This window comes from Phocoena sinus, chromosome 2 (genome assembly GCF_008692025.1).
Source record: "Phocoena sinus isolate mPhoSin1 chromosome 2, mPhoSin1.pri, whole genome shotgun sequence".
NCBI classification, from domain to species: Eukaryota; Metazoa; Chordata; class Mammalia; order Artiodactyla; family Phocoenidae; genus Phocoena; species Phocoena sinus.
The window spans coordinates 141,581,898-141,594,766 of record NC_045764.1 but is presented as its reverse complement, the minus strand read 5'-3'; the positions used below and the strand labels follow the sequence as shown (position 1 = coordinate 141,594,766).

At 47.0% G+C, this 12,869-nt stretch overlaps 1 protein-coding gene across 1 annotated transcript in view; it reads right to left on the bottom strand.

The window, feature by feature from the left end:
- Positions 1 to 2,967: 2,967 nt before the first annotated feature.
- Positions 2,968 to 12,869, bottom strand: part of FNTB (farnesyltransferase, CAAX box, beta) — an 85,078-nt gene continuing 75,176 nt past the window's right edge. The window contains exons 10-12 of the mRNA XM_032622984.1: positions 11,309 to 11,420; positions 9,684 to 9,798; positions 2,968 to 4,477 (exon numbers count right to left, since the gene is read on the bottom strand). Of these exons, the coding sequence (XP_032478875.1) occupies positions 4,346 to 4,477; positions 9,684 to 9,798; positions 11,309 to 11,420 (359 nt within the window). The 3' untranslated portion in view covers positions 2,968 to 4,345. The remainder of the gene's footprint in view (positions 4,478 to 9,683; positions 9,799 to 11,308; positions 11,421 to 12,869) is intronic.

The following is a 12,869-nucleotide window of genomic DNA, read 5'->3' as shown; positions in this document are numbered from 1 at the left end:
GGACACACCCACACAAGCCTTTTGGCTGCCACAGCTGGGGAGGGGAGGAATGGATGCCACAGTGTCCACGACAGGTTTCTAGAATCCACCATTGGAGAGAACGTGGTGATTTTGCCTCTCTAGCATCCATCTCCCCCTTTTGACTACAACCCTAATTTGCACTGGGGCTTCATTCCTTCCCCATTTTTGGACTATGTGCTTCTGATGGAGCCCATTTCCCACTCATGGATGAAGCATTTGATCAGTCAGTGCACCGTAATCTCCTGGCCACAGGATTGCGTCTCAGAAAGGCACTTGGCGTGATCAGAGTCAGTGAAACGCAATGATACTCACTGGGAAGAAAGCACCAGCTGCTCTTGTCTGCTCAACTTGACCCTGAGGGATGTAAGGTCTGGAGCTATTGCTACTGCCATTGTAGAACCACATGGAGGGAGCCTGAGACTGCAGCCGATACAGAAAGCTGGAAAGAAAGCCACCGAAGCCACTCAGAAAGCCAAGCTAATTCCTGGACGATTCAGTTTATGAATCAACACATCTCCTCTTTGCTTTAAGCCTGTTCGGGTCAGGTTTTCTGTCAGTTGCAACAATTCCTTAAATCATACAGTTCTCCTTCCCGTTCAAGGGCAATGAATGCCCTGAGCGGTGCATGTGGGTGGCTAAAATGTTTGGGCCGAACTTTACCAAGTACATTTTGTCATTTAACACTAATATTATGTACCTGGAAAGCATCCCAGCCATGAAAAGATGCAGAAGAATGCTAAATGAATATGGATGGGATTTAGTCTAGATCAGGGTAGGCAAACTACAGCCCATGGACCAAATCTGGCCCACCGTGTTTTCATAAAGTTTTATTGGAGCATAGCCATGCTTTGTCTGCAGCTGTTTTGTACTACAGTGGTAAAGCAGAGTTGAGTAGTTGCTTGCAAAGCCTAAAATATTTAGTAATTTGGCCCTTTACAGAGAAAGTTTGCTGCCCTCTGGTGCAAATCGTGGAACAACAAAATCTTAGCAAAATACTTCCTCAAAATGAATACCTGCGTCCCCAAATGAAAGCAACACTGAACAGCCCTCCATCATAGACCTCCGTATCCTTGTATTAACATCAAGCCCTATTATCAGCGTTAGGAGAACAGACTTTCATTGTACCGAACTTATTCCAGACGGTGAACGAGACATCCTATGTCTTTGTTAAGATTTGGTCTCTGCAGTGGCTGTATCTTAGTAGCCCTGGCCACAGAGGGTCTAGGAAGCCTGCAGGCCTAAGAACAGTCATTTCCCACCCCAGCCATTACCCTTTCCTCTGACTTGGGACGCTGAAGCTACTGGCTATTTCCTGCACGTAGCCCAGTGACCCTCTTCCATAAGGAGGTGGGATCAATGTAAACATGGTGGGAAGAAGAGACAAGTTCTTTTGCTTTCATAATGGAATGTCAGCATTGTTATCTGTACATCTCTGACTTCTGATGCCAATGGATTCCACTTCTACCAACAACGTAGTGCACTCAAGAAGCTCCATGTTTAGTTCCCGGCTATCAAGCTCCTGCCAGAAGCACAGCATAATTAATAGCAGTGAAATAGCCAGGGTCACGTAAGCAGCCACCCTGCCGGGGGTTTCTAAACTCCATCCCTCTGCTAAGTTAAATCACCAGGAGGCAACATACCAAAATACAAGGCTAGTCCTCCATGGTAGGACATCGTGGAAGTGTTATTTAATATTACGGCCTCTGCTTTTGTGTGAGGTCTTCCTGAGGAGTGGCTTCATCAAGGACACTCCTGCATTGTCACAACACAGTGGCCAGAATCTAACTAGTGGCTTCTAACTCAGAAACGATACCACGAACAGAGGGCAGTTTAGGAATATTGTTGACTGGTATTTTTATCTCAGGCAAGTCCACGCTGGCTTATCCACGAGGTCCCCCTTCTGCTCACCATAGGGTCTGGAAGGCTTCCCAACTTACACAGCATTCAAGGTGGGTCTAAGATAGTTCCAAGGGGGACGTTGGGGCCCATCTGGATATAGAGATCTGTAGTCGGCTTGTATTTCTTTATTGATAGGGGAAATATTTATTTGGGGCAACCTACCTTGAATGCTATGTAAGTGCCTCCGACTTAAGGATCCACATGATAAATCTGAGAATCTACCTGCAGGACCCACTTTGAATGCTCTTTAAGTTGGGAAACCCTCCAGACCCGAATGGGAGCAGAGAGAAGTCTCATGGATATGCCAGTGTAAACTCCCCTACCCTTTGGGGCCCACCTCAAATCCTCCCTCCTTGGTATAAAGCCAGTTCAGACTGAAGCAATCCCTTCTGTCTCTTAACCACACCAATTATCACTGCAATTAATCTCGTAATACCTTGAGGCTAGTGGTGGCAGAGGGTCTGGCTTTTTGTTGTAGCGATGGGAAGGGTGCATTTCAGTATGTTGCTTTGTCGCCTGAACTTTTGTTATCCCAGCAAAAAACAGCATGGGGGCAGGAATTACATTCCACGCTCCACCTCTGAGGGTACCCTCTCCTTTCAGGGGCAGGCCACAGAGCACCCGCCTTCTTGGCTTCTCCCTGGGAGAGGGTCTCTGCCCAGATGAGGAACGCCAGGTGACACAGGATTCCAACCCGTCCCTGTGACAGCCGCCCTGCCCCACCTGCTGCTGAGTGCCTGCGTGAGGGCTCTGGAGCGCAGTCCCTGCTCGTAGCCAGGTGGAGGAGACAGACTCCCAGACCCTGAAACTGTGTGTGGAGTGCTGGGACAAACTGAAGTACTCCGGCGCGCTTTCCCCCTCCTTGTCCTCGACTGGAGAAGGGGTGAGGGAGGAAGGCGAGTCAGACCTCTTCGTAACTACCGACTTGCCCGGCCTGCAGTCGCACGCGGGAGGAGACTGGCGACCCACGAGCAAGCTGCAGAACTCCGAACGCTGGGCACTCGGAAGGAATTCTCTTGGTACCAGTCACAAATGACAGACATCATAGAAAAGGTTATTCTTTTACTATTTCAAGGAGGTAATACACAGCCCAATACACCAAAGCACTAGGGAATTGGAGGCAGCAGATGGCCAGAGTTTTTGCGAAGAGCCTTATGCCGCATCTCCAGGCCCCATCTGCCCACGGCCCATGGCTGCTTGTGGAAAGGCCAGACCGGCGACTTGGAGCCTGCTGTGACCATAGCAGTGGACAAGTGAGCCAACTCCTCAAGACCCCACTGACTGAGAAAGGGTTCTTCTGTGAGGGCAGCAGAGGCCCTGCCAGGCTAAACAGCAGGCAGCGCTCAGCCCTGCCCCGGCCAGGTTTACGTGGCTACTGCCTCAGCAGCACCCCGCTTATCTAGCGCTTGGCTTTATTTCTCTGAGCCTGGAGTGCGCAGGATGTGAATAAATCCTGAGTCAGAAATTACGGTGAAAGTCTTTCTTAGTAGTGTTAATAATTGAGGTGAGAAAAGACAACACCGTCTTTGAGGAGGGTGGGCTGGGAGTCGGTGGAAGACAGATGGAAACAGACTGGCCACAGGCTGAAGGTGCCGCCTTGCGGTCCTCAGAGGGCCTTTTCAGGGCACCTGGGGGGGTGGGCTGAGTGGGGTGGGGTGGGGCGGCGCTCTGGGGCTGCTTCCTCTGGCACAGAGTTGAACTAGAGGTTCATTTTCCACTCATAGTTGGCTTTCCGGGTCTAAGTCACCACAAGTGGGGCTGAAGCAAATCCTGCCCATGCACCTGCCCAACCCGGCCTTGGAGATGTGTGGTCAGTGCCCAGTGTGGCCAGGGAGGGACTCACACCTCCCGAGACCTTTCTCCTCCCACCCCAGCTCCTTCCCCTTACAAGTAACCAGGCTGGGAGGTGAGCGCCTCGGGCACCTCTGAGTGAAGTGCCACCATGTTTTCTTCCTGGAGAATTCATTTTGGTGGGACCCAAAGCCCCTGCCTAGGCATGGAGCAGACTTATTTCCACCCACGGAGGCCACCTTCCTGGTGACTTAACGGTGGCACAAAGAGGAATCGCAGCAGCAACTCCAGATGCCGCAACACTCATAAACATCATTCACTTCGATGCGACGGTCGCACTGGAGAGCTGCACTGTTTTCCAACCAACCCTGGCCAGGCCAGAGCGGGTTCAGATGCCTCGTGGCTGAAGATTTTTGGTTGGACAGGAGTGGAAAGAATTTTTTAAAAACCACACCACTGTGTTCTCTAAACACAGAGCCATCAGTTTTGTTTTGTTTAACAAGAAAGGACAGAGAACCAAGCTTCACAGCGGCCAAGGCTTGTGCAGCACGGAATGCAGTTATGTATCGAAATGTATAAACCTTGGTCTGACTGGGGAGGTGGGTGAACACAGAGCTGCGGGACACCATGTCCTCTAGTCAGTGGCAGGCTCTGCTGTTGCCTCATCCTGCTGCTCCTCGAAGCCTGGAACTGGCTTTTGCAGAAAGTGCATGGTGGCCTGGATCACCTTATCTGGTCCAATATTGTACACAGGGTGAGTGGGCTGCTGCAGAGAGAAGAACAGATGCCAATTAATCACCCCAGTGGTCCCTGGAAATGTGCACAGCCTCTGCCCATTAAATGCACTTGTAAAAATGTAACATAAGGAATCATCAGAGATGCACTAGGATCTCACAAGGCCCTAATGTTCAACAACAGGGTATTGGTAAAAACATGTTACAGTATGTGGGACACAAAGGAACATTATAGGGCCACTAAAAAACATGCTTTCAAATATTTTATGATATTGGCAAATACTTACATTAAGGTGAGGAAAACAGTATGCGTGATATTATTCCAAACTTACTTTTTAAAGTGTTGATAGATGTGATTTATATAAATAGGCAAAAAATGGACATATGCCAAAACAGGAACCATGACATGACTGTTTTAAATTTTCTTATTTATACTTTTATATATATTCCAATTATTAAAACAATGAACATGCATCTATATTTATAATCAAGAAAATGGACCACAACCCTGTTACACTTAAGTAAAGGTGTCAGGCCATATATAAATTATTTTATATTATCCCACTGCACCACAGAAACCCAAAATAAACTTTGGTCTCAGACAGGGCACAATCCTAGGCCAGTATTCAGGACTCTTCCACCCTAGGACAATGAAGAAGGGGACATAATTGCAAGAGATTTAAAAAATTTTAAGAAAATACTATGAGCAACTTCATGCGAAAACATAAAAATTCAGATAAACTGAATAGTTTTATAGAACAATACAAATTTTCAAAATTGCTCAAGAAGAAATTCTTTAAAACCTATATGAATAAGTTAAATCAATAACAATTGTTTTTTCTGCTACCACCATTCCCCCCAAAAAATACCAGGCCTACATGGTTTCTCAAGCAAGTGTTAGCTTACAAGATAATCTCTAACTTATACAAGCTTTTCCAAAGAAAAAGTAGAGTAGGAAGACATCTGTCTAATTTTATGAGGTTATATTATCCTGAAACACAAACTGGAAAAGAATACAATAAAACAAAATTTTCGATCAGTCTTTCTCATGAACACACATGCAAAAAATCCTAAATAAAAATACGAGCCAAAAATACCAGCAGAGTGAATCCAGCAGGTGTTAGAATAGCACATCCACCCCCCCACACTCTGTTATCACCAAGCAGGGCTTATCCCGTAACGTCAAGGTCACATCAGAATATGTATTAACAAAACACAACATCAGATTAAAGGAGAAAAGCCAGATGAGGAAAAAGCAGTCAGTAAAATTTAACAATAGATTATGACTGAAATAAAACAAAAAAACAACCCAGTAGACCAGGAACAGAGGGGAACATCCTTAACCTGATATGAAATGTTTACCAAAACCTCACAGTGAGCATCCTCCTTAACGATGGAATTATAGAAACCTTCCCATTACAATCAGAACACTTTCTATTACCACCTCCAGTCAACACTCCTTGGGGGTTTTAGCCAACATTACAAGGCAAGAAAAGAAAGAAAATTCTTGGGTTTCCCTGGTGGTGCAGTGGTTGAGAGTCTGCCTGCCGACGCAGGGGACACGGGTTCGTGCCCGGTCCGGGAAGATCCCACATGCCGCGGAGCGGCTGGGCCCATGAGCCATGGCCGCTGAGCCTGCGCGTCCGGAGCCTGTGCTCCGCAACGGGAGAGGCCACAACAGTGAGAGGCCTGCATACCGCAAAAAACAAACAAACAAAAAAACATCTGAAAACATACAAAACAACTCTCTATATAGTTCATGGATACATACCGCAAAAAAAAAAAAAAAGAAGGAAAGAAAATTCTTAAGAATCAGGAAGGAAAAAGCAAAACTCCTTACTTGAAGATGACATTACATTCTAAATAAGAAATCCAAGAGATTCTATAGACAAACTTTTACAACTATCAAGAGAATTCAGAGGGAATTCCCTGGCGGTCCAGTGGTTAGGACTCCACACTTCCACTGCAGGGGGCCGGGTTCAATCCCTGGTCAGGGAACTAAGATCCCACAAGCTATGCGGAGCAGCCAAAAAAAAAAAAAAGAATTCAGCAAGGCTGCTGGGTGCAAAGTTAAACTATAATTATCAATAGCATTTCTATACATTAGTAACAACAAATTACAAAATAAAATGGAAAAAAATATTCCAGTCACAATAGACACAAAAACTATAAATTTCTTAGACGTAAGTCTAACAGACGATGTCCTAGTCCTTTATGGAGAAAATGATAAAAGACCATTAAAAGAAATGTAAAAAATCTGAAGAATTGTGTTTATAAATGGGAAGCCTGAATGTTAAAGTCAGTTCCCTCCCATTAACCTTACATTCAATGTAATTCTAATAAAAATTCCACTAGTTTTTTTTGTGTGTGTTACTTGATAAGCTGATCCTAAAATGCACAGGAAATCCTAAAATGCAGAAGGCAAAGAATATCCAAAGCAGTTTTGAAGAAAAAGAATGAGGTGGGTAGGTGAGACTTACTTACCTGCATTTAAGATTTGCTTAAGACAGCAAAGATAACAGACCAATGGAACAGTGTGTCCAGAAACAGTCACCTCATATACAGAAACTTGAGTATGTGACACATGTGATACACATCAATAGGAAAGGTTGTAAACGTCAATAAATGGTGCTGGTCAATTGGTTAACCAAAATGGGAAAAAGATAAAATTATATCCCACCTTCACTATAGATGGAAATCAATTCCAAGAGAATTAAAAAATTACATGGGATAAGCAAAACTTTAAATTGTTTAGAAGAAAATATATTTATGACCTCAGGGTAGGAAAAGATTTCTTAAGGGTAGGAAAAGATTTAAGTAATGCAACCCCCCCCCAAAAAAAACCCTCAAAAACAAAGGCAAATAAAATTATTCACTTTAGAATTAAAATCTTCTATTCAACAAAAACACTAAAAACAAAGTGAAAAGACAAGTCACAAACTGGAAGAGATTCACCACACACACACCACTGACAAAGGATTAGTATCAAGAACACACAAAGAACTCCTACTACATAAGAAAAGAGCAAACAAAATTACAAATCAATACGAAACTGAGCAAAGCTCCTGAGCCAGGAGCTGGCTGGCAATTCACAGAAGACATAACACAAATGGCCAACAAACGTTTGAAAAGATGCTCAGCCTCACCAGTAATCAGGGAAATGCAGAACAAAACTGAGACACCATTTCACATCTGTCAAGTTGGCAAAAAGGAAAAGTCTGACTATGGAGCAACTCATCTTGGTGCCATGTGAGCGTTAAATAACCCAAGCACATAGGGGCGAGGTTCAGGGCCATCTGGTGAGGATGAAGGTGTATCTCTCTCAGAAACTGTAACTCGAGAATGTTCACTGCAACACCTTGTGTAATAGCACAATCTGAAACCATCTCAGTGTTAACCAACAGGAGACTAGAAAATTAAACTGGGGTACACTTAGGCAAGGGAATACCGTACAGGAGTGAAGATGACACTTAGACAAGGGGATACTGTACAGGAGTGAAGACGACACTTAGGCAAGGGGATACCGCACAGGAGTGAAGATGACACTTAGACAAGGGGATGCCGTACAGGAGTGAAGATGACACTTAGACAAGGGGATGCCGTACAGGAGTGAAGATGACACTTAGACAAGGGGATGCCGTACAGGAGTGAAGATGACACTTAGGCAAGGGGATGCCGTACAGGAGTGAAGATGACACTTAGACAAGGGGATGCCGTACAGGAGTGAAGATGACACTTAGGCAAGGGGATGCCGTACAGGAGTGAAGATGACACTTAGGCAAGGGGATGCCGTACAGGAGTGAAGATGACACTTAGGCAAGGGGATGCCGTACAGGAGTGAAGATGACACTTAGGCAAGGGGATGCCGTACAGGAGTGAAGATGACACTTAGGCAAGGGGATACCGTACAGGAGTGAAGATGACACTTAGACAAGGGGATGCCGTACAGGAGTGAAGATGAATAAACTAGAGCAACACATATGAAGACGACTAAGCCTCAAAAGGGTAATGGTCGGTGAGAAAGTGATGCAGAATAAATGGTGGGGTAGATACTGTTATAAAACATTTGAGGGCTTCCCTGGTGGCGCAGTGGTTGAGAGTCTGCTTGCCGATGCAGGGGACACGGGTTCGTGCCCCGGTCCGGGAAGATCCCACATGCCGCGGAGCAGCTGGGCCCGTGAGCCATGGCCGCTGAGCCTGTGCGTCCGGAGCCTGTGCTCCGCAACGGGAGAGGCCACAACAGTGAGAGGCCCGCGTACCGCAAAAAGCAAACAAACAAAAAAAACATCTGAAAACATACAAAACAACTCTCTATATAGTTCGTGGATACATACCTATGTAGTAATAGCACAAAAATATTTGCAGGCATGATAAATGTCATTTAGGATGGGGTTACGCTGAGGAAGGAGGGAGGGAAAAGAACGGAAGAGGGTTGCATAGGAGGCAAATACTTGGAACAGCTGAAGGGTTGTTACTTGGATTTTCTCAATTACTAGTGAGGCTGAGCATCTTTTCATCCACCTACTGGCCACTTGTGTTTCTTCTCTTGGAATATTTCATGACAATCTGCACAGGCCCCATCATCTGACAGCCGCAGACAATCTCAGCCGGAGTTGAGTCTCAGGATCGTGACTAGGCTCACAAGCATCTCCTGCGGCCAGGCTGGCCTGGGACTGGATGCAGTGGTGAACAGCTCGCCCGCACGGGGCTGACAGTTTTTGAGGGAAGCAGATAAAACCCAGTTAAACACACACATGACAAATCGTGCTGGTGCTATGAAGGGCACAAACCAGGCCCTGGCAGAGTGTTTTGGGTCATCTCATTTACAGAAGGTGGTCTGAGAGGGCTTCTCCGGAGGGATGGCCGCAAGCTGAGAGCTCCAGAAGACAGTCAGCCACATGGGGAGGGCTGCTGGCTACAGATGCAGAAACTCGCTACATCTGAGCCAGCTTCCTGGGAGATGGGAACTAATGACAAGTGGTCTGGGTCCTAGGCTGTGGGACAAAGGCACAAACCCTCTGTCACAGGTTGGACCCTCGCCTGGAACCTCGAGTTTGCCAGCCAGACGCTCATGAACAGAGAACGAGCTGCAGACAGAGGGTGGGGACGGGGAGTTCAGCCTGTCCATGTCCTCATGCAGCCGGTTCTGCAGGCCAAGAGTGGGTGCTCTGCTCTCCTGCCAGCCCCATCCTGGGGGCCCCGTGGAGAAGCAGTGGTAAGCCCCCCATCCCACCTTACCAGGGCGTTTTCAGGCACACCCAGGACCACATCGTGCAACATGGCTCCACTGCCGAAGTGCTGGGCTATGGACAGGCCGCTCAGGCAGTAGCAGGTGTGGTAGAAGTCCCGGGACCTGGAAGGATGGGGCGACTCTTAGCAGGTGTCCTCTGCTCCCCACCGGCCCCAGCACAGCCTCTGACAAGGCCACCGCACAGACGAAGAGGCCCGGGGAGCACTCACGCATCCCATCCCACCCTCCACGAACCTCGAAGCCTGGCTTCCCCCAGCAGCATTTTTCAGAGCCCCATCCTTCCGCCCTGCTTGATAGCAGGAACTGTAACCTTACAGTCAGTCCTGTCAGCTGTCTTCCGGAAAGGGCTCTCCAGGGTAGTGCTGGCTAAATTAATATAGTTAAAAAAAAAAATCCCACAAAATTTCTAGGAATGGGCCAAATTCTTCCTGATAAATTGCTGGGGACTGGCCTTCAGCTGGACCAGGATGCAGAGGTAGCAGGGTGTGTGTGTGCTGGGGGAGTGGGGAGTGAGCAGCAAAGGCAACAGGACTTGACTGGTTTCCCTTTTGGCACCTAAAGGTATTGAATCTACTCGGTAATAGTCGCCTTGATTATAATCTCTGTTTATGACACTCAGGAGTTTTAAAACCCTGTATCCTCTTCTATTTAAATCAGTTTGGTTAAATAAGAGGAGGGGCTTCCCTGGTGGCGCAGTGGTTAAGAATCTGCCTGCCAATGCAGGGGACATGGGTTTGAGCCCTGGTCCAGGAAGATCCTATATGCCGCGGAGCAACTAAGCCTGCGCGCCACATCTACTGAGCCTGTGCTCTAGAGCCTGTGAGCCACAACTACTGAGCCTGTGCTCTAGAGCCCACGAGCCACAACTACTGAGCCTGTGCTCTAGAGCCTGCGAGCCACAACTACTGAGCCTGCATGCCACAAGTACTGAGCCTGTGCTCTAGAGCCCACGAGCCACAAGCACTGAGCCTGTGCTCTAGAGCCCACGAGCCACAACTACTGAGCCTGCGTGACACAACTACTGAGCCTGTGCTCTAGAGCCCACGAGCCACAACTACTGAGCCTGTGTGCCACAACTACTGAGCCTGTGCTCTAGAGCCCGTGAGCCACAGCTGCTGAGCCCGTGAGCCACAACTACTGAGCCTGTACTCTAGAGCCCGTGAGCCACAACTACTGAAGCCCACGCACCTAGAGCCTGTGCTCCGCAACAAGAGAAGCCACCACACCACAACGAAGAGTAGCCCCCTCTCCACAATTAGAGAAAGCCTGCGCACAGCAACGAAGATCTAACGCAGCCAAAGATAAATAAATAAATTTATAAAAAAATAAATAAAAATAAAAAAGAGGAAAGAAAAACTACCAACACAGCAATCTGTTTACCTAACTGGCGAGGGGGTGCAAGTAAGCTGGGTAAAAAGGAGAGCACTGGAGGGGCCAGGATGGATGGATGGCACTGGATGGGGGTGCTCCCAGCTGGGCTGCTTCCTCCCATGCCACACGTGCACTAAGCAGCAACAAGGAAAGGCCCACCCCGTCTGGCTCTGAGTAGGCCTGAGGTGCTCACCCCTCTCTCCCCGCCCCGTCCCTCCCTCCCCAGAGGCAAGGCACTCACTTGCCAGGTTTATCCAGAAGCCCCCCGGTGGGGCACTGGCAGCACATAAGAATGTACTCCTGCAGGGCCTGCTGATGAAACATCCAGCGGCTCATGCTGAGGGCAGGGTCACCTAGAGAAGACAAAGGATCAGTGTGGGCTGGAGCCTAGGAGAAGTCCAGCAAAGGATCGATGACTTCTTTGTATTTTAGGATCCATTAGGAACTGTCAGGGTTTCCCTCTAGTCTCCTTGGACTAATCTTGAAAACTACATTCTTGGGACACTCGATTTCTTCACCCAAGTCCCGAGACACGTCCCTTCTCCTGAACCTTGAAGAGTCAAAGAGCAGCAGGTCAGAGCAGCACTTGGCTTTACTTGAAGTGTCCCCTTACCCTGGATGACCACCCTAAACCACATCCCTTGCAGGCACGGACAAACTGTTTAGCTCAGCTTACCAGACTGCCCTCTGCTACTGCTCCTGACCTGGTTCACAATTCCTTTCCCTGGGCTTCTTAAGACATTTCCTCCAGTGCATCTCTGAAACTTGTTACCCAGACTCTAATTAGCCAAGAGAACTCTAATGGGGTGATAACGTCTGTTTCTTCTACTGATACTTGTCTTAGCCTGGACTCAGTCTATCTCTAAAGGGACTTCTCCAACTAGCGTTTTGGCTCAAAAAATTTCCCTAAGAAGCATTCTAATAGCCACCCTCCTGCATCATATAATATGATAGCCCAAGCAGAAATGGACAATTCTGGTGATAATATTAAAGTACTGCCAATCAGCAGTCAGAGACTCCTGTGGACCAGTCGGTTATCAAGGGTGGAGGAGGGACAAATAATCAATAGATAGATGTGCACGGAAACATTTATGTGGGAATACACACATAGAATGTGCATTAAGTCTCTGGTTAATTTTATACTTTGATACCTGGGCTACAAAGGTAGCAAACAATCTGTAAATGACAACCGAAAGCTAATTTTTGTGTTTCTATGCATTTTTCTATACAGGTATGATAATTTTGTATCTTACGTTTTTCATTTAACTCTACAGGCATACATTTTTCTGTTCGGCTACATAATCTTCATAACCATCATTCTAAAGAGCCATACAGCATTTCATTAAGTGGACACATAAGGTAATAGCATCAATATAGGCTCTGGATCCAAACTCTCATATATATGAGCAGAGAATCTTCTGTGGGAAAAATTCATCAAAGTTTATAGCAAATGTGGTATATAAAGAGAATATGTAGGCAAAAGAGTTAATTTTGGAATATTTATATACATAGAATACTATAGAAAATAATCATTTTTAATTTCTTAAGTGAGAGATGGGAGGAGAGATGGGTGCAGTTGGAAAGCGATCGCCGTCTCCTGGGTTGAGCACTGGATGAGGTGCACGGTCAGCTGATGTTTGGGGGCCACGTGCAAAAACCACTCATCTTCAACACCCGAGTCCCGCCCTGCCCCTGAGATGCTCACACTAGAAGAGGCACATGGGAACTGAGCCCAAGGAAGGAGGAGCACTTTCAGGTCCCCCCTCTCATGCTCAGCCTGGCACACAGGCTTACTGAAGGAA